Source organism: Aedes aegypti, chromosome 3 (assembly GCF_002204515.2).
Source record: "Aedes aegypti strain LVP_AGWG chromosome 3, AaegL5.0 Primary Assembly, whole genome shotgun sequence".
NCBI classification, from domain to species: domain Eukaryota; kingdom Metazoa; phylum Arthropoda; class Insecta; order Diptera; family Culicidae; genus Aedes; species Aedes aegypti.
In genome coordinates this window covers 179,797,253-179,819,667 of record NC_035109.1, presented here as the reverse complement: position 1 = coordinate 179,819,667, position 22,415 = coordinate 179,797,253, and the positions used below count along the sequence as shown (strand labels likewise).

The window sequence follows — 22,415 nt, the reverse complement described above, 5'->3', positions numbered from 1 at the left end:
TATCGGACATCAAAGGTTTCATGTGGAATCCTTAAGAGATATATTAGTTGCTTCAGACGCAGTGCAAAATCTGTCAATTCCTTGTAAATTCCTTAGGTCTCATACGTCCTGTAAGTTTCTAGCGGAATGCTGTGATTTTTTAGTTGTATTTTGAACATTTCCAACAAAATCTTGTGGATTCTTAATAGGTCTCCAGCGGAATATGGAGATTGCTATTGGTAGTCTGGGAAGTTCTTATGAACATTTGAAAATTTTCAGCAATATCGCAGCGGAATCCTAAAATTCTGAGCAAGCCTAGGGTAGACGTCAATTCCTATATGACTTCTAGGCAAGATTGCTAGCGAGCTTCACAGTGTTAGCTGATTTCTGTGTGTTCTTAACGGACACCTGAAGATTATTATCGAGCTGTAAGTGTTTCATAGCGGTATCCTGCGAATATCTGTTATTATTTGTGTATTCTACGAAATTATGGGTCACAGATCTTGGGGTGCTCAAGCGACTTGTGAGCCGCATGTTGAGCATCAATGTTCTATACCATATTTCAATTCTTTCTAGGAAAATTGTCCATCCATATTTATGTGTGCCCTTTTGATTGTAATAAATCATTTTATATAAGATTCCATACAATGCAAAGAACATAATTTTGAAGAGCCATTTTCAATAGGGCGATATTCAAAACTGAAAAGGCAATAGATGGCTCTTTTTCAGTGGTAGTAAAAACGAAATCCTGAAGCAAAGAAAGCACCACGGAGTATGAAATAAACACAAAAAGTTATGTATTCACTTTACACTTGATTTCTAATCACTATATTTTTGATCCAGTTTCCTAATTACAAGCTTTTTTACATTTTTCATAATTTTCCATACGTTTTGACAGTTCTCCGACTACCATTCTTCCATGCGCTTGCGTTGAAAATGTGAGAAATTTGAGAATCCAGCGTAGCGCGATCAGTGAGTGGAATGCAAAAAACAGTGTCGTCGCTCGGCGGCCAGTGAAAGAAACTGAATGTCTGAAAGGTTGTTGCCTGTACTTTTTGCCGCTGGCGCCAAATATTAGCGTTTAAGAACGAAATAAGCAGTCGTTACCCTATTGATCGAATATTGTCAAATTTGGCAGCAGAATTAATAGGCATTAGACCACCAACCCCGTCATTGTAAAATTTGACGCTTGGACTTAAAAGACAAACTGTTATGTTATGTTATGTTTATTGAATTAGAAAAATCGTTATGTTTTATAACACCTAAAAGTTTTTGTAAATACGTTTGTTTATGAACAGTATTGTATTTCTGTATTATTTCACTATTTTCTGGAATTGTTCAGTTCTAGAATAAAAGTCACTTATGCGATTATTGTTTTACACGGCCTATGTAAACAAATAGTATACATAAAGCTTATAAAACATCATTGAAGATACTTCAGCAATCAAACGTGTGTGGAGCGTCTGTCACAATTAACATGACAGGTCTATAAATTTATAGCATACCCCTCTCCTGCAGACCCCGCTTCGAAATGGACCATTTGGAAGACTGGCCATCATTTGGATCCATAACGATGATGTGATAACGTTCAAATAATATTCTTGAAATTGAAAAAATGGGTTCCGATTTTGGCACGGTTCCGTTTTTGGCAACTGAAAATTTCGATTTTGTTGCCAAAAACGGAAACCCACTGTATTTGACAAAATTGAGAAAATGTAGTTCCAAGAACGTTTTTTTGCCAGTACAAGAAGAAACTTAAATTTTCAAAACAATTCCGAAAACTCAACAACACTTATTTCAAGCTGAAATTTTGTACAACTCATATCGCATATTGGGTGAGTAGTCAGAAAATAAATCTGATAAAAATTTCATTACCCATGAATAATCTCAATGTGACTGTTTTGCGATTATATTTAGTAATGTCACAAAACAACTTAGTATTGTTTTCGAACTTTTTAGAACAACCTCACAGATTTTGTCAAGTTGGTCGAAAGTATAAGTATATAATTTTATGACTTTCCACGGTATTAACTTGAAATTGTCAAAAATGTCGAGTAAGCAAAATACGAAAATTTCCGTGGAAAAGTGTCTGTCTTTAGGCATTTTCCATGGTTCATACTGTTTTTAATTTTTGAATTACTTGAAAAGTTCATGAATTGTAAGGACTTGGCTATCATACTCGGCTTCAAGGGCCATGATTTTAATAAGTAACGACATTTTAAATATTACCGTACATTAAAACATTTTTGTAAACTTGTTTAACACTTCAGTAGCCGCACTGTTGTATTTTGTACAACACTGGTGAAAAAAAACATGCTTTCCGCTCACAACAGCAGCGTGGTGGTTCTGACGGTGGTGAACCGCGGGACGACTGGAAGGTCAAAACTTACAGAAATCAAAATACAGTTTACCGTCATTGGCAACTTGAAACATTTGCATTTTCGAATGAAGTTTTCAAGAAATATAAAAAAAAAACAACTGATAAATGTCACGCCGAATCACGGTTATCAATTGAAATTTATTTAATTACACCTCTGTCGATAAAAATAATTACCATTGAGTTATTCATTTTTTTTGCATTTCATCTCTCTCTTATCGGATCAACAAATCGATTGAATTATTTCAGATTTTGCTTCATTCTGACTGACAATAGAATGGCCCGCGAGGAACACTGTGACGTTCTGAGTGCAGATACCAAACCTCGTACATATGAAAATCGATTTCAATCTTTCCGTGGGATTAATTGGGCTCTGCTGTTGCTGCCGCTGCCGCATTGAGCGACCTCACCGTCTATAAATACATCCGATGCGATATGTTCACCGAGTATGTGATTGCATTACAGGGTTTAATTTCCTGCTAACATTCGTACTCGAGCACAAGTTCACCCCCGCCACTGCCGTGCTGTTTGTGGGCTTTAGAGACTATCACCCGATGCGGACCGTAACTACTAAGAAAGCCCGGATTAATGGTTCCGCCGCTGAGCTTTGCGGTGCCCCTGCTGAAAGATCTCGAGCTTGACAGCAAATCCGAGTTGGGACTGATATTATTTGTGAAGCTGTGCGCTCGACTTCGCCGCCCTGCCACATGGTTTCCGTAGCCATGGTTGCTGGAGATGACACTTTTTCCACCACTGTCGCCATCGTTATCGCCATTTGGGTTGTCATCGTCCTCGTTGCCATCCTCATCATCGTCCTCGTCATCCTTGTCAGTTGGAGAATTGGAAGCGTCATCTTCACCATCAACATCATTGTCATCATCGTCGTCGTCGTCGTCGTTTCGCTGGCTGTGGCCCCGTTCGTTAACGGAAATATTGTTTCTTAGAGTCTCATCGTTATCGATGATTGTATTTCCGTAGTGATATGATTGATTTGCAAAGTATTCAAACGAGGAATCGCAATTGCTCTCGATATTGCCGGCGGAACTTGCAACGCTTCCGCCCCGGGATCGAGTTGGATTGAAGCAACCGCCCAAAGAGGCTGCAGTGGATGCTGCTGCTGCTGCTCGTGTGTTTTGATAGTGCTCTAGATAATCCTCTTGATATGTTAAATCAGCCTCAAGTGGCGACTTTCGATGGTGCCATTGACGTTGATGTTGATGTCGGTGGTGCTGTTGGTGGCGTCGATGATGAGGATTGTTCTGTTGCTTCCGATACTGCTGTTGGGCTGAATCACGTGTTGCGCGTTGGCGTTGGGATGAGGATTCACGGAATGGGTTGTTTGGCGCTAGTCGTGGCAGCTGGAGGGTGGACGCGTTATGAAAGTCATGTGGATGAAACTCTTGGTCCTGATGGTGGTAGCGTTGTTCGATAGGGATGCTGCAGTCGGAAAAATTGTTATGAATTTGATGGTGTGATTTATTGGCTCGCAGCGAATAGTAACTATTGGCATCGTCCAACAGCATTGATCGACTGAAGTTGTTTTCGTATTCTTCATGCCTTGCTTTTGGGTGACGTTTTGAAGTGGAGTGCTCGATTACGACGTCACGTTCACCACAAGAGCGTAACAGCGCTTCATCCGGAGTGCCAATCAGTTTCAAATTTTGCATTTTATTAGTAGCACTTGAGCTGTTGCCCCCGGCTCCACTGGAAGACGGAGCACTGTAAACGGAAGCGTAGTCACTGCTGCTGAGTGAGCTTGAAGTGGTGTTGCTTCTACCACTTTTTTCTCCAGTCATCATCAAGCGTGCATCGCTAAATGGGTCCTCTCCGTTCACTAACGTTGCACTAAAGTCATTTTCCATTTTAATAAGACTAGCTAATTTGGTTTTATTAGATCTACTAGCAGTAGGGGTAATGTTGTTTTTAAGCTGCCGTTCGCTGACTTTTTTCTGCGGGCTACTCCAGGCGTCATCATCCAGCACAATAAGGTTTTGTGGAGTCCGTGCGTTATTAGGCCGTTGTGGCAACTGTGCGGTTGTGGTCGAGGCTGTCATCAGCATCTGGTCAAGAGTTTTTGAGCAGGATTTTGCCCGCTTGTGTCCGTGACGTGTTGGTTTTCGCACTTTTCGCGCGTTTTCTTGCTGGGATGTTTCGTTTGTGTCGAATGTTTCGTTGAGGAACGTATCCAGATAGGCGAGATTTTTCGTTAGATCCAACTCCGACTTGTAGCTTTTATATACAATTTTATTGCTGAGATTGGATTTCTCGTTCTCCTCGTATTTATGTGTCGCTTTTATCAGATCATCCAAATTGTACGAGCTTATGTAGTGATTTCGTTTCTCTTTTCCGCTTCCGATAAGCTTGCATCGTTGACCAAGTTTTAAAATTTGCGTTTTGGCTTTGTTGAAGTATTTGTTCTCGTTTTTTTGCCATTGTGTAGGCTGCAGTACCAGGTGAGGCTGACGGACCACCTTGGTTGATGGTTGCTGCGGCTGTTGCAGCTGCTGTTCGTCAATGTACGTTGTTTTATTGGGGAAGTTGAGATTTATGTTTTTCAACTGTGGAGCTGTTTTATCATGCTTCTTTCGAGACCCACCGAAAGGAAGCTGAAACAAATCGGTAGCGAATTTTGGTCCACGCTTGCTAAATGTTTTTTCCTCGCCTGTGACCTCTGAGTGGTCCGAGGGGAAATCAAGCTCCGGTTGAGCATAGTCCTGGCGTTTGAAAAAGCGTGTAGGTATGGCACTTTTATTTCTTGCATCATTGTTGCTACCGGCTTCATTGTCCGTTTTCGATAGGCTCGGTTGACCGTTATTATTCTCCTGGTGGTGATTCCAGTAGGAGATATTGGATTTCCTTCTGATATGCTTTCTCGAGCAGTGGCTTAGCGTACTACTGCTGTAGGGATGTATATTTTCGTAATTGTTTTCCATTTTCCTAGCATGAACTCCAGTTACTGTCTTCTCTCCGGTTAGATCATTCAGCACAAAGTCCGGTTGACTCTCGGGGACTGTTGAGTCGTTATCGAATATTTCCGACCGGCAAAACTCATCGCTATCGTTGTTGTTATCTACACTGCCTTCGTTATTGCAGTACGACAATGACAAACTTTTGGCATTGTAATTATTACCAACATCCGCTAGCCTTCGCCTTTCGTTTACCCTTTCAATTGCCATCTCCCTTCCGTTGCCAGACATATCCGGTTGAATTCCGGTGTCACCGATAGAATTCAAATCATGCATCACTGGTGACTTCCGTTTGCTGTCCGATTGCTCCTCTCTCTGTTCGTTGCTTTTTGCACTCTGATGATAAATGCCCATGCTAGAGTTGGCCTTAATTAAATTTCCTTTTTTCATCTTACCACCCCCCTTTATACTATCATTACAATTATTGTTGCTGTCATTGTTACTCTCTTTGGTTGAGTTCCATCCCCCGGAAACCCTCTCCCCAACATTTGACCTGGTCAAAATTAACGAGTAAGATTTTTTAAAGTTGCTTTTAATTAGAATGTTGCCTTTATCTAGCTTATCCAGCAGTCGATTGAATTTCTCCACACTATAATCAGTAACTTTACACAATCGAATGCCACCACCGTTCGTTTCGATATGACTGTCGTTGTTAGATTTGGTCGTTTGAGACTGAGAGCTAGTACTGACACTGACGATTGGTTCCGTTTGATCGGCCCGGCTAGTTGGGTCCGATCCTTCGGGAACCGACCGGTCAGCATTAGGAGTATTTTTCGGACTAGTGCTATCGCGACTGTTAGTGCCGTCGTTTTCGTTCTCGTCCGCCAAGGATTCTTTTACCGTACAATCAGTCTCACTTGTGGGCAACTGCTAAACCCTTGTCGGTGGTTGTAATATCATAGCAGCCATTCGTACCTTCATAGCTTCCGGTGAACCGGGTGTTCCGTTCGGGTGATGATGATGATGGAATCCGGTCGGGGTCGTATAGATGGAATCGAGGGGCGGAACGCTGGTGCTGTCGGAGCGGGATTTCAGGTCCGCTTTTTCACTGCAACGAGATAAATGGAGAACGAGAAAAGCATAAACATCAACCTTCTGATGGATTTTTTTGTGTGTTTTATTTTATTCTTTGCGTTTATAATAAAGTTTTTAGGTTTAATGTGATGTATACAATGCAAATGCAGTATGTTTTATCGGTAGGGTGCCGGTACCAATGGTTGTAATGTACCAGTAGATTGGACTATGGAATAAAACGAACATTTTTCGATTAAAACGACATGTGCTATTTTTGGTGGATAGACCCCCTTTAGTTTAGTCGATTTGACAAATTTCAGCTTTTTAGTTTAACAAAAAGTCATATAAATAATTGAGTTTACGCAAAAAAATTGCTCCCTTGCACCAATAGTTGCCGTCGTGTTCCAGTAGTGGATCAACGGATGAAAGCAGATTTTAAAATGGATGTATAAAAATGAAGAAAAGTCCCAGAGATGATCTTTATGCTTCATTCGAAAGATAGCAGATGCTGTTCCGAGGAAAAAATGTTAATCCTATGTAAAAATTCACCATATTGTTTAAAATTCCTTGTATCTTTCCCGAACGTCTACTACTGGAGCACTAGCGCAGCTACTGGAACACGTGTACCAATAGTGGCTCAAGCGATTTTATATTAAAAAAATAGTTTTATCATTTTTTTTATATATTTTTCCCATATAGTAGAGGTTGAAATCTTTCTGTTGACGCCAAAAGATCTCTGTTAAGGCTTTTCAAATTTACCTCAACCAGAAGCAATGCAGAATCAATATTACACTAGAGTGAATATCGCTGAATTTTGCCGCCAATTGGCACATATAGTATGAATTTGAATTTATTATCACTATTTACTAGAATATGCTGAAACAAGATAGAAAACCTTTTGGATGACACAACTCGACGGACATGGACAATGGAACCAGCAGGCTATAAGTTTTCGCATAGGGTTTTGTTCTTCTTCGTCGTAAGCGCTACTATTCGTCGTATCAAACTTTAAATGTTCCACTACGGCGATTTTTCAAACTTACCTGGAACATAGATTCATTATCCAAGTGTAATTTTGTGAAAGCTGTTATGGTTTGTACACTTGTACACCAAAAATGCAATAAAACTAGGGGGAGATCCCCCAGTGCCGGACAGCACCCAATACCGGACAAAGTCGAAACATTGAGAAATCATGGTCCAATCAAGATGGTGTATTAGTAGAAAAGAAAGCTATGATGTAGACTAATGATTGCGTAGAATAACACATCCTTGAAATATGCATGCCTTTTTAAAAAAGTAGAAAAGTTTGAAAATCTTTAAAAAATTGACGTATCACCTTAATTTTGAGCCAATTTAGTAAATATTTTGAATATGAAAAAATACTTTGGATCCCGCAAGCATGATCGAACATAATCCTAATTTGATAGTATGAATGTATTTTGAACCTTAATTGAACTAAATATGAACAAATTACAATTTTGGTTAAGCACCTCCTGTCCCTCAGTTTCGGACAGCTTGATTTGTTTTATGATATCTTTGTAATTATTACATCAGTGTCTCAAAATACTTTCATTTTTCATGGGTTCCGTCGATCATGGTATCAAATATGCAATGAAATTAAGAATAATGAACTTTCAGAACAACATCGTAAAATGTGCTATTTTTCATCATATATGAAAGAGGTTTTTGATAGGCATCTTGCAAACTAAGAAAACCTCAAATTATTCTTATAAATGTAGCAAATGCATTGAATTGGTAATTATAAACTATTCCCATAGTGTACACATTCGATGATGTTCAAATTTACAGAATTCGAGGCATTTCCAGATCTTGTCCGGTATTGGGTGCCACCTTTCGAGATCGATCAATTTGGTACTAAAACTCATCATCAAAATGCAATATCAAAATTCATATTTAAATTTTCAAATTTATTTTTGTACACTATAAAAGTGATAATATTTATCATAAATAGGTAACACGAGCCCATAAAATCAATATTTTTCGAATTATGAATTTAGTGGCTTAAGTGTCCGGTACTGGGGGATCTCCCCCTACTGTATTTTGGTAAATAACTTCAGTTCAATTATCCACTTTGCACTTTTTCACCGAAATCGCATGGACGAACACGATTTGAGAGAAATGCTTAGCGATCGACAGAGCCACACCACTTTCCAACACAAGTTTCTTCCCGCCCCCGTGGGTGACTTACTTCGCCGGGCACTTATTTTCACTATGGAAAACCTTCGTACTTCTTCACTGAAGAATTTCATTCCAATCACACGCTGTAAAACTTCAACAAATCACCAAATTTTACGAAATTTCCTCAACCGCCGCGTATAATTGAGAATGTAAACAAAGTTCAATCCGTCGTACTGAGAAAAAAAAGCTTGTGTGCATCAATGTGTGCGCGACGCTCGACGTAAAAATACGATTCCTTTGATTGTGTTGTTTTCGCTGTACTGTGAGGAAATGCCATAATTGTACGGTCAAAAGGAATTGTGTTCATATGTTCGGGCTGAATTTTGATGACGAACAATTAATTTTAAAGGAAATTAGTATATTCCATCACCCTGAAGGAATGGAGGGAGATGCCCGTAGGTCTATATATTCTAGTAAAACATTTTATTATAGCGTTGATGTGTTGTGTTTTAACCACTCAATACACACAGTGAGCCGTAAGTTGTGAGACGAATCTGGAAACTGATTGCGACGGAGTTGAAAACGATACGACGGATTGAGAATACGGTAAGATGCATTTTCTTTGCATTATTTCCAAAAAGAGATCAAGATTTATCAAAATGTTATTGTACAATGCTGAAGCCGTTTTGAGAAAGAATTGTTTGGCATCGGTTTGTATCAGCATCATTCACTGCAATACTGGGAAAATTGCAGTTCTCACTGATCAATGCTTAATACGATGGATACTAGCACATCACCCTATTTTGTTTTGACAAATGTTATGTATTTTTCACGTTATACACTAACACTACCCAGTTTTACAAAGAATCATTTTACAAAATCAAATAGGATTTTTTTCCAGAAATTTTATTATTTTTCAATCTTCAAAGACTTCTCTATTGTAGGAATTGTATTAATTCAAATAAATAGTGGGCCTAGGAAGTTTAATTTTATGTTGTATACTTGTATTTAATACTTGAGGTGGTGCCGACATGTGCGAGTATATTTTGAGGATTTCTGTAAGTATTTATCGAAAAAAATCTTTAAAAGTAGCATGAAAAATTTTAGCAATACATTTAAAATGTATTTTCATGTTAATTCACATAGACTGCCTATAATTTCAAATTTGCAACATTTGGCATTTTTGACGATTTCGAATTAATATCGGGGAATGTTATCAAATCATAAATATGTTCGACCAACTTAACGGAATTTGTGAGATTGAGAAACTACCAAGTTGTTTTGCAACATCGTTAAATGTAATTGCATAATAGTCATATTGAGGCTATACATGTATACTATTAAGGTGATTATCAAACGAAGCCACACCTCAAATTTTCAAGAGCACAAGACTTGAGAACCAAACAGCGCTTGGCGTTGAAAACCTATCCCATTGGTCAGCACCAGCAAGCAAGCAATTTGATTGGTTTTCAACGCGAACTGTTGTCAGATACTCTCGTCTTGTGCACTTGAAAATTCGAAGTTTGGCTTCGTTTTATAATCACCTTAAGCTATGAAATTTTATGTAATATGAGCTTCAAATGAGTATTGTTAAATTCTTAAAATTTTTTGGAAAATTTAGTTTTTTGGTAAACTGAAAAAGTCCTCACATCTAGTACTCCATTTACTTAAATATGCAGTTAGGGGCAGTAGAGGGTCTTTTTTAAAAAGCAAGATGAAAAATTCACATATTAATTCATATATTATGAATTTTAGATTTTTTCAAGAACATTTACAAAAACTTTTCAGGACTTCGATATGTTTGTGTAGAGGAAAAGATTCAAAAATGTACTGGTATAATTAAAGAATTTTAAAAAAGCTAGTTTTAATCAAATGTATACCACAAACCGTATGGACATGTGACGTTTAAATTTCAAAATCAGCATAGTGTTTCCGGGTCAGCAAGATTATTCCTACACACTTACATTTTTTCACGACCTTGATTGTGCAAATCTCGGTTAAAATTCTCGTTTAAATGTATAGAGTTTTTTGCAACAATTTTGTCACATCTTCTTAAATTATGGTTGTTATATTTCGAAATGTTATGAGACATCCTACGTATTTCTTGAGAATATTTTATTTTGAAGTATTTCAAAAGCTACTTACGCCTATAATAAATTATCGATAATAAGGAAATCGTCGAAAACAACCTTATTTTAAGGCTAATTAGGAATAATTTGAATTTCATGAATATTTCCAGAAATTTCTTCTAACAATCTTAAACTAGTCTATACTGCTACAGATTATATGATAGGACTAGTATAACATAAATGAGATTTGCAATTTTACCATTGCTTGAACTGATTAAAATATATTTGAATGTCGATTTTGGGTTGATTTAAATAGCGGACCTAAACCTAAGCACTTAGAAAAACCGTGTAAATGCACTTCATAGATACCCAACATACTAAAGCGAATAAAATGATGTAAATTTAAGGTACAACTGACGTAATTTTCCGTCACATCGAACTAAATATTGCTGCATCACTCAAACTTTTCGTCACACACAAGAATGTCGCAATTTGAAGAGCAAATATTATTTAATTCACTGTATTTAATTTTTTTTTCTTCGCAGTGTGCATTATTTTTTGCAGGGAATACACGATAAACTAACTAGGAATAACAACATGATTGATGAATTAATAATAAAAATGATGACAGTCAATTATTTGAATGAAAACCATTTTTCAGCTGCAATAATTGTTATTCGATAGTTAATGTTACTTGGGACGTTATTTCCGAAAAAAAAGTTTTTCTCAGTAATTTTAACCCTTTTTTCAAGCAAAATTATTGAATTGAGTTAATTAAAGAAAAGATAAACCAATTTTAAATCAGTTACTTATATCCTAGCAATCGGCTCCTATGCACCTATCACACATTTCATCCATTCATTTTATTATTTAGTTAACATCTAAACAGATAACAGTGAATCAACAATTTCACGCCACAACACTCGTGTCGTGGCCGCATCTCTCCATCCTCGGTTCTACCCCACGCTCGTCAAAACGATGCGTACTTGATCCCATCTTCTTTGCAGGGTTGCTGTCCGGCATTCTTGCAACATGCCCTGCCCATCGTATCCTTCCAGCTTTGGCCACATTCTCGTGGTTTATCCTTCGCCGCCACACACCGTTCTCCTGCACACTGCCAAAGATCGTCCTTAGCACCCGACGTTCGAAGACTCCAAGTCAAAGACTTGCAAGTCCTCCTCGAGCATCGTCCACGTTTCATGCCCGTAGAGGACTACCGGCCTTATGAGGGTTTTGTACATCGTACATTTATTGAAAAATTTCTTCAACAACCCCTTCACTATAACATGGTTTGGAAAAGAGAAACTATAAGAGCTTCATTTGGAAAACAAAAATATTTGGAGGCCACTTTGAATATGGCCGCCATATTGAATTTTATCGGAAAAACTGAATTTTCATGGTGTTCGCAACCACCGATTTAAAAAGTTTTTCTATCACTGATTTCTTAAGGCTTGTCACGCTCTATCTGACCTCCAGCACCCCTTAGAGTGTGACATGATTTGCGTGTGACCCCTATGAAGTATCTAGAGTGAAAACAACAAGGTATGTGTGCTCGATACCGAATTGAATGAACGAATAAGCATAAATTCAAACATTTTGAAAGACTAAGTGTAAATATTGGGCCGGTCTCGGCGAGAATTACTTAATAATCATCGGACGGATCTGGTGTAGTGGTTAGAACACTCGCCTCTCACGCCGAGGACCTGGGATCGAATCTCATCCCCGAGATAGTCACTTATGACATGAGAAGTTATAGTGACGACTTCCTTCGGAAGGGAAGTAAAGCCGTTGGTCCCGAGATGAACTAGCCTAGGGCTAAAAATCTCGTTAATAAAGATAGAAAAAAAATCTCAGTTTTGATGGGCTCCTAAGTTTGAATCCGCACTGGGCCCCAAAAACCCTAGCTACGCCACTGAGAATTATCTATTTTGCCAAAATCAGTGATACCGGTATGTTCCGTTTTTATGAACACGATCGGCAATTTCAGTTGACAAAAACGGAATAATTTTCTTAGACAAAATATTTTACAAATTTGAATAGAAAATTGCAGTTTTATCAGGATAATACATATTTTCATCATATAAATTCACAGTACTGATGTTTAGGAGCTGTGAGGAGGCTGTGAGGAGCATTTAGATTGTTCATTCTTATAGGTTCATAATGAAAGGTGATGCAGACTCCTATCAATCAATATGATTTGGTAATAAATCATTAACCCGTATAGGCTTGAGTGAAAGCAAAAATATTAAAACCCTCACCGGTCAACGAATTCTTAGCGGATTCAATTGATATTTTGTCTGTTTACTGGCCCACATATCTAGTTTCTAAAAGTGGCCGGAGTTTTTCCGGTGGGTCACTGGGACAAGTCGGGTAAAAAAGGGCTATTTTTAGGGACATGCCAAGTTACCTTCATTTATTTGGAATGACAATCATTTTAATTTCAATAAGATCTGATATTCAACATTACTAATTAAGAGATTTTTACCGTTTAAAATATACCAGATGTGGTCGTTCGGACGTAATGCCCGGAAGAACCGGCTATAGATTTGTTGAATACTAAACCGTTTCAATTCTCTAAAAGTAAAAATCAAACATAATTGTGCACTAAAATGCTTTCCCATAAGCTTGGCACAGATGTTCAGATACAAATTGGCCACTTTATCGTAAGTTTGAGGCGTCCCGGGACCCGAAAATGGTCGTTTGTAGCATCAATCAAATGTTAAACTCATAGTTATCCAATTAAATCGTTTCTCAAAAGGTTTACACTGATGCAGTTTTCTTAAAATTCCGTCATATAGACTTGAAATTTGTCTACCTCCAGGGGCACACACAAACAGTACCCTTTTCACCCGATCTGACCCAGTGACTCACCGGAATAACTCTGGTCACAGGAATATTTCCGCGTTCATCTGTCCACTTATAGAAACTAGATATGTGTGTCAGTATACTGACAAAAAATCATTTGAATCTTTTAAGAATTCGCTGAGTGATGAGGGTTTTAGAATGTTTGCTTTCACTCAGGCCTATACGGGTTAAAAGTTTTAGTTTTCTTGGTTAAAATTAAATAAACGTAATATAGAATATTAATACGATAATCACATAAATATCCTTTGCATCATAAGGTGCGTCTGATTTGTCAAAATATCTACAGGGTCATGCTGATCATAGATTTTTTTTAAAGAAAGATTAAACAAGAAACAACTTATTTTTATACTGTTCATCTTCATCCTTCCTGCTTCTTCTTTTTCTTTATGACATTACATCCCAATTGAGAAAGAGCCTTCTTCTTCGCTAAGTGTTCTTATAAACACTTCGACAGTTATCATCTGAGAGCTTTTTGTCAAGGTACATTGTTTGTATTTTTGGCCACACCTGATTGACGATTAAATGCGGAGTTTTGTTGCGAAAATCTTGCAAACTTAAATTAATGTTGACGGTTTCCTGTGCTTTGAAATACCAAAATCTTATCATTAAAATGATTGTGGTGATATTTCTTCTAAAATTATTACTACCAACTTAGACAGGGATGCACTGTCCGCCAATCTAGAACAGCGCCAATATTTCCTTTTAGCTTCACGTTATATAACAACTAGACTGGCAATAAACTAACCTGAAGTTCTAGTTTTTTGTTGAGTAAAAATAATATTAAATACTAGTGGTCCCTGCAGGTTTCTGAGAAATGGCATGAAATCTCCCATACAAAAAGACAGATATGTTTTCAGTTTTTTTTTTCAGTTACTCTAGAAAATTTTCCAAATAATTATTACTATTGTCTTTATCAACGAGACGTTCAGCCCTTGACTGGTTCGTCTCGTGAAAAAGGTGTTCCAAATTATTTCCTTCACTCAAACTCGTTGGAATACTTGACCAATGCAGCAGTGAAATAATCATGACCGTTCTCAATCCATTTCATTATATTCTTCAAAAATCGATCATCAACACAAAAGGTGGTCGATGGATATCGATGAAAGTGTGACATCTGTTTGTGCTGATCATATGGAGATTCAAAATTTTTCTATAGATTGCTTAGTTTCGCTGGAACTCTTCCTCTACCTCTTGGAATAAGATCTAATCGATGACTGTTTATTATAGCTTGTGCAATGCTATCGAGATTGAGAGATAGAAGATAATGTTCTAAATATGAGGGGGTCAACAGTCTTATCAAAAATAAAATAAACTCGATCATGTCTCTTTCCGTTACCCAAACATTCTTGAGTTCATTCCTAAGTGAATCCTTTATAGAAGAACTGAACATATATGGGATTTAATCAATTAATCACGAAAAGAGTTATGAGGGGAGGGAGGTTTGAGACACTTTACGTGCCACACAAAAACCGAAAAAAAATTGTCTTACGTAATTAATGGAGCCCCTATGTCTATCAATTTTGCATAGAAAATTCTATAACGTCAGTTAAATAAGAAAAAGGAGAGGTCTCTGCAGCTCTCTCAAGCACGTATTCTACTAATCACAAATTCTAGTTGTTGCTAGGACGTGGCCAGAACAACTCTCGATTGTTGAAGGATGGCTCAATCTTGCCCTATGTCATGCTTAGTTTGAAAACTCCAATGGATTAGTGAATAAGAAGAAGTCAAACCTTATTGAATCGTTTATGACTTGACTCCTACCATGTATCGTAGGTGCTCAGCTTTAACATAGTGTCAAAAATTCAATTCTGAGGCTAATGAAAAGCATTTAAATTGCTTCAAAATAAGTATTTAGTTTATATTCTAAACATATTAAAAAATTGGGCCCAGATAGCCGTAGCGGTAAATGCGCAGCTATTCAGCAAGACCAAGCTGAGGGTCATGGGTTCGAATCCCACCGGTCGAGTATCTTTTCGGGTTGGAAATTTTCTCGACTTCCCAGGGCATAAAGTATCTTCGTACCTGCCACACTATACACGCATGCAAAAATGGTCATTGGCATAGTAAGTCCTCAGTTAATAACTGTGGAAGTGCTCATAAGAACACTAAGCTGAGAAGCAGGCTCTGTTCCAGTGGGGACGTAACGCCAGAATGAAGAAGAAGATATTAACAATAAAAAAAAAACAATTTTTGTTGTCTGGTTAGCCGTAAAAACCACGAATCATAATTAAAAACAAGTGAACAAAAAGCAGTTACTATATTATGTTATTTAAAAAATGATCTCAAAAATTATATTGATCTGGCATCTTAAAACCCTGAAATCATGTGATAAATGAAGTGATGCTAATCTTTTCAAGATGCCGCAATATTTAATATGATTACGCGATTCCATAATTATTATGGGTAATGTATGCATAACATTTCCCACCGAACAAGTAAAAACCTCATCGACATAATATGGAGGAAGAATGTAGTTTTCATTTCTTGTGAAATACAAGTAAGAAAAGTCATTGGATTGAGGCAATAATATCTCCGTCCCAGTTCCAAATGAATTTGTGAGGCAAAATCCAGCAGTAGATACTAAAGTATACTATGCAGTTCTATGTCTTGTTTGAGTTTGAATTTTTGCGCCATTATTTGAATTTCACCGATGGTTTGTGAATACCCATTAAGTATGGCGCATTTTACATCACGTCAGGCAATTTCCTCCCCTCCCTCCATAACGCTTTTTGTATGAAAAAAAAATACGAGGTGTAACGCTTGAGCCTCCTACTCCCCCTCCCCATAGAGCGTTACGTAATTTGTGCACGGCGCATCATTTCCTTTTAAATTCTTCCTTTTTTGATATTAACAATGTGTCAAATTTTCATTCTGCCAAGCCCATACAGCCAGTTGGGATAGGAAGAGAACATTATGTATAGTGATTGTTGCTACTAGAGACCAAGAATACCTATGCATATCCACAATTGCCACAGAGAGGGTGTCGATACTCGATCAAAAATGTCCAAAAGCATAGCGAGCAATAATTACTCGCTAGTACCCGAGCAGTGGATTACAACAGAGCTATAACGGATTTTGTTAATCAGTGAGCGGTTTTTTTTTTTCTAAATATGTTATAGTTTTGGCTGATAAGTAATTAAAATACCGAAAATTATAACAAAATTTCCACTACACTTAAGTTGAAACAAAATATGTTATAATTCAAACAAAAATGTAACTCATTATGTTTCAAATCAAACAAAAATATAACTCATTTAGTAACGGTTTACCTACCAACCACGTAATCAGTTATGTCAAATTTGTGAGGTTACTTATATTAAAAAACACGGGTTTTTGAATGAAACGTTATGAAGATATTGTGGCGCCAGCACTAAATTGAAGTTGTTGGTTAAATAATTCGCTTCCGGTGTTGCTACTATACGTTGAATATACTGTTGGAAGTAATGCGCTGCATTAACCATCAGATGAGATATACAGCACACTACTTGCAACAATATGTTTAACGTATAGATACAGCAGTGGAAGTCAACGATTGGAAATCGGAATGCAATTTAGTGCTATATCCACAATAGCGAAAGCATTTGGCAATCATGGGGTCATGGGCAACAAATATGTGTTTGCACTAGTTGTCACGTCAGTTCAATGGTGTACACTGTTCCTAGGTAGTCCCAAATCAGCACGTCTTTGGAATCGGAATTTCATCAATCAATGATATCTTGCTGGAATACATTTTGAATGCTTTTACCGACATTAAAAAAAACAAGTTGTGAAAATTGCATTAACACATACTAATCTTTGTCAAAAGAGATCGGAGCTGCCGTTTTGTCTCAAATTTCGAATATAACTCATACTTAGAACAGTGGTGATTTCAAAGATTAGAATTTCTTGTTAAATTGCTATAAAGTTTCGAGTGTCGTATATGTCGTAAATATCCAATGTACGCCTCGTGCTGTAAAAATCATCATTCTGCCACTTGTTGCGCAAACTACTATTAACACTATCAATATTTTCAGTAGTTTGATGGTTCTCAAGTACATTTTGTGTAATTATTTAAGAATGCATCTCTTGATTACTCATAATTCTGCAAAAAATGAAACAATTTTATCATAATTCCAATTTAAATTTAAAATATGCTACAAAACTAAACGGAGTTTTCGTTCGACTTGTGAAGGAAAAAGTTGATAACGTGTTGCATTCACGTACCTACTGCTTTTAGGTGAGCTACAAGATTTTTCCTCTTTTCTCAACAACTTCTTTATGGGCACCTTATGAGCGCATTGCAATTGAAAAAAAGAAAAACTGGAACGCTGGAAATAAGTGGAAACTGCTTCGGGTTGTTGTTCGTAGGAGGATGAATGTTGGCACCACATAGTGCTTTTCGTTTTGCTATACAGTTGCGAAATGGCGCACTCGATGAAAACTTTCGCTTTCCCCATTTGCTGCTTTCCTAGCGCTCGGCGGGAAGTATATAATAAGAGCAGAAATAAAAGGCGAAGGAAATGGATTTCCTAATGTGAGAAAAATGGTTAAATGCGAGAATGGAACACTTTCAGGAGAACAACTTTTACAATTCGATATATTTATGTTAATTATTCCCCGAGTTGTTCCATGCTTGCCAAGAGGCTATTAAAGAGAGTTTATACTTGCTCCCTCATTATGCAAGTTGGAACAATAGAAGATTTTAAATTTGCATTTTCGCTGTCGATGAAAAGCGGAATGAGTTTTCAGAGTGGATCGATTAGCAGAACGCAAACGACCGATTTGTACGATACTTGAAAAAAAAGGCAGCAGAAAGTTCCATTACACTTTTCGCTCTGGAGCTAATGTACCTAGTTAATCTGATATGGTTTGCTCGTTGTTTTGAATTTGAGAAAGCAGAACTTGTAAATTGAACCTTTTTTGGAGTGAAATCTTAGCATAACGCATTCGAGATTTGAACGTCTCTATCTAATGAAAATGTATTAGCAGCATGGATATATTTAAGTTGGGCTAAATATTGTTCTGATGATCTGTAGTTTTCTTTTTTAAATCTGGTGTATAATGTAAATCTTTTCGATGACTAGGTATTAGGGTGATTGAAAAAAGCGTTTTTGCTCCACACCGTTCATCTGATTCTAGACCGGATTCTGAGCTTTCTTCTAAAATTTGAGCTCATTTGGGTAAAAACTGAGAGTGTACACTTTGAAGGAATTTCCAAAGTTAATCTAAACGAAAACCGAGCCCTTCATTTTTTTTAATGGGAAATGCAAGCAATTTAGTCATTCGATCACATTTTTTACCATAAGCCCTTGAGCGTTATTAATCATGTACTCTCAAACGTATCTAACAATTTCAGCATAAGGACATGTGTAAACACTATGGCAGATTAAACAAATTGCTTGTTATTCCATATAAACTTTGAAGGGCTTGTGCAGCCTCAGTATTCATCCAAATAAGATCAAATTTTGGGAGGATCATCTGAATCTACCGGTTGGTAAATGGCTAAGCATGGCATAAAAGCATAAAATAGACCCTCTGTGCGGTCCTTAGCCTCCTGCACAGCAACTCTTACCCCTACCTCCTCGCGATGCTGGCCGGGGTACGAGCAACCTTAGGGAAGATCGGGTAACCAACTCCGGTGGGAATTTTGTTCGTATGCTGACAGGGAAGGGAGTGTTTGCTTCTGCAAACCTGGAGCGTCTGAACTCCATGTTAAGAGCGGCTCACAACAGCGTCTGTTCCCCATTTCAGGGTCGGCAGATCATCGTCCGAGTGCCGCTTTTATAGTGATGGGTGATATGCAGAGGCGGATGGTGGCCGATCAATGAGAGAATGTGCCAGTTGTGGCTCAAAGGCCGGTTTTTCAAGTTTAGCATAATAAACGTGTACACTGTGCAGCCCTCACTCCGGAAGCACTGATTATGATAAAGACGCTTTAACCGCGCACCGCTTTTTCACCGCCTCTAAGAATGTGGCCATTTGTAGCACCTACTTCCAGCACAGCCTGCTATACCGATACACTTGGAGATCGCAACAACAGACAGAATCACAAATTGACCCCGTTTTGATTGATGGATGGAACTTCTCCGAGATTATCGACGTCAGAACCTATCGTGGCGTTAGCATCAACTCTGACCACTAACTGGTGATGGTTAACCTCTCCGTCGTTAACAACGTACGGTACCCTAGTATGACGTAAAGCGGCTGAAGCAACCGGATGTCGTAGCTGCATACGCGCAGCACCTCGAGGCTGTATTACCGGAAAAGGGTGAGCTGGATGAAGCCCTCTGCTGGAGAACAGTGAAAGCAGCCATCAACTATGCGGCTGAGAGCAACGTCGGGTACGTGGAGTAGAAGAATGCAGCGCGGGCGGTCAAGCTGCAGCAAGGGACCCGGCAAAATGTAGAATGTTACATACGGAAAACGCAACAGCAGACCCGCCTCTTTCTGGAGAAAAAGCGCTGCATGGAGGAGACGGAGTGCAAGGAGATGGAGTAGCTGTAATGGTCTCGGGAAACACGTAAGTTCTATCGGAAGCTAAAAGCATTCCGCAACGGCTTCGTGCTGCGAGCCAAGATGTGCAGGGATAAGGATAAGAGCATCTTGACATACGAGCGTGAGGTGATCGAAAGGTGTAGGCAGCATTTCGACGAACACCTGAATTTCGCTGAGAGCACAGGCAATGAAGGCAACGGAGAAAATGCATTTGTCAGTACTGCGGGTGCTGGAAACCAACCAGCCCCCACTTTGAGGGAGGATAAGGATGCCATTGACCAGCTCAAGAACAATAAAGCTGCTGGTAAGGAAGTTATCGAAGCTGATAGGCCCGGAGACACTGGTCATTTGTCTGCACCGGCTGATAGGCACAATCTGGGAAACAGAACAGCTACAGGAGGAGTGGAAGGAAGGGGTAATATGCCCCATTTACAAGAAAGGCGAAAAATTAGATTTTGAAAACTTTCGAGCGATCACCATTTCAAATGCGGCCTACAAAGTATTATTCCAGATGATCTTGCGTCGTCTGTCACCTGTAGTCAGGGACGAAAAAAATCATGCTCACTATACTCAATTCACTGAATTTATGCCAACATCAAAGTAACCGCACCACCACCAATATGATTGTACCAATGAAGATGGCACAGCAGTAGATAGGCAAAACAAACAACGATGCCCGTATGTCGTTGGTGTTTTTGATTATCAGAAGCAGAAGAGTGTCAGTTTTATAAAATTGATTATCAATGAGGTTCAAATTAATTATAAAATATGCTGCTATACGGGTAATGAAGCATCCTATGCACGGAATGGATTATATTGACGCGTCTTTAGTGTGTCTCGTGCAAAAATTACAACTTCCCGAAGCGGAATGTAAAAAAGTCAAGCTGGTTAGAATGAATATCATTTTTTGTTTCTGATTATCAAAAAGCGGTTGAGTAGCAGCAGGTTAAAAGGAAACTGACAGTCTTGCGCAAGCGCTTTGCCAATCTTTGTTGTGTTGTCAAGGTGATGATAAAAACAAATAAAAATCAACGAAGATTCTACCCAGCAAGTATCAATGTAGGCGAGGGTAGGTTGAGTATTTTCGTCCCTGCCTGTAGTAGACGAATTCGTGGAAAGTTATTAAGCCTGCTTCGTTGACGGCCGATTGATAACATACCAGATCTTCACTGTACGACAAATCCTCCAAAAATGTCGTGAATACCAGATCCCAACGCATCACTTTGTTATAGATTTTAAGGTGGCATACGATAGTATTGAACGCGTGGAGCTATGGAAAATCATAGATGAGAACAGCTATTCCGGAAAGCTCACGAGACTGATGAGAACAACGATGGAAGTTGTGCAAAATTGTGTGAAGGTTTCGGGTGATTATTCCAGTTCATTTGATTCCCACCGGGGACTACTACAATGTGATGGACTTTTGTGCCTGTTGTTAAATATTTCGCTAGATGGTGTTAAGCGGAAAGGCAGGCTTAACAGCTGGGGTACGATTTTTACGAGCTTCAGTCAATTTGTTGGCTTCGCGGATGATATGGACATTGTCGGCCCAACTTTTGAAAAGGTGGCAGACCTATATTCCCGCCTGAAACGCGAGGCAGCAAAAGTCGGACTGATGTTGAATGCGCCCAAGACAAAGTAAATCCTAGTAGGAAGAGCCGAGCGCGACAGAGCTCGCTTAGGTAGCAGTGTTACTATAGACGGGGATACGTTCGAGGTGGTCGACGAGTTCGTCTACTTCGGATCCTTGCTGGCGGCTGGCAATAACATTAGCCGTGAAATACGGAGGCGCATCATCAGTGGAAGTCGTGCCTACTATGGGCTCCACAAGAAGTTGTGGTCAAAAAAGATTCACACCCGCATCAAATGTATCAAGTACAAAACGCTCATAAGGCCGGGAGTTCTCTACGGGCATGAATCGTAGACGATGCTAGAGGAGGACTTGTAAGCACTTGGAGTCTTCGAACGTTGGGTGCTTAATACGATCTTCGGCGGTGTGCAGGAAAACGGTATGTGGCGGCAAAGGATGAACAACGAGCTCGCCCAACTCTACGGTGAACCCAGTATCCAGAAGGTGGCCAAAGCTGGAAGGATACGATGGGCAGGGCATATTGCAAGAATGCCGGACAGCAACCCTGCAAAGATGGTGTTCGCGTCGGATCCGGTTGGTACAAGAAGGCGTGGAGCGCAGCGAGCTAGGTGGGCGGATCAAGTGCGTATCGATTTGGCGAGTGTGGGGCAAAACCGAGGATGGAGAGATGCGGCCACGAACCGAGTATTGTGGCATGAAATTGTTGATTCAGATTCAGATGTTAACTAAATAAATAAATACATTAATGAGATATCGAAATAAAAGAAATTTCAAACAATTTGGCATATTTTACAAAACATTCAAAAATAAGTAATACTTTCATTATCGGGTTGAGCGCTACTATCCCTATTCGCATAATTTTCCCATGTGCTATGGGATTTCATATATATATATATATATATATATATATATATATATATATATATATATATATATATATA

At 38.7% G+C, this 22,415-nt stretch overlaps 1 protein-coding gene across 2 annotated transcripts in view; it reads right to left on the bottom strand.

The window, feature by feature from the left end:
- Positions 1–22,415, bottom strand: part of LOC5578544 — a 625,448-nt gene that overhangs the window by 183,593 nt on the left and 419,440 nt on the right. For both annotated transcript variants that reach the window (XM_021853771.1, XM_021853772.1), the window contains exon 13: positions 6,238–6,370. In XM_021853771.1, coding sequence (XP_021709463.1) covers positions 6,238–6,370 — 133 coding nt within the window. The remainder of the gene's footprint in view (positions 1–6,237; positions 6,371–22,415) is intronic.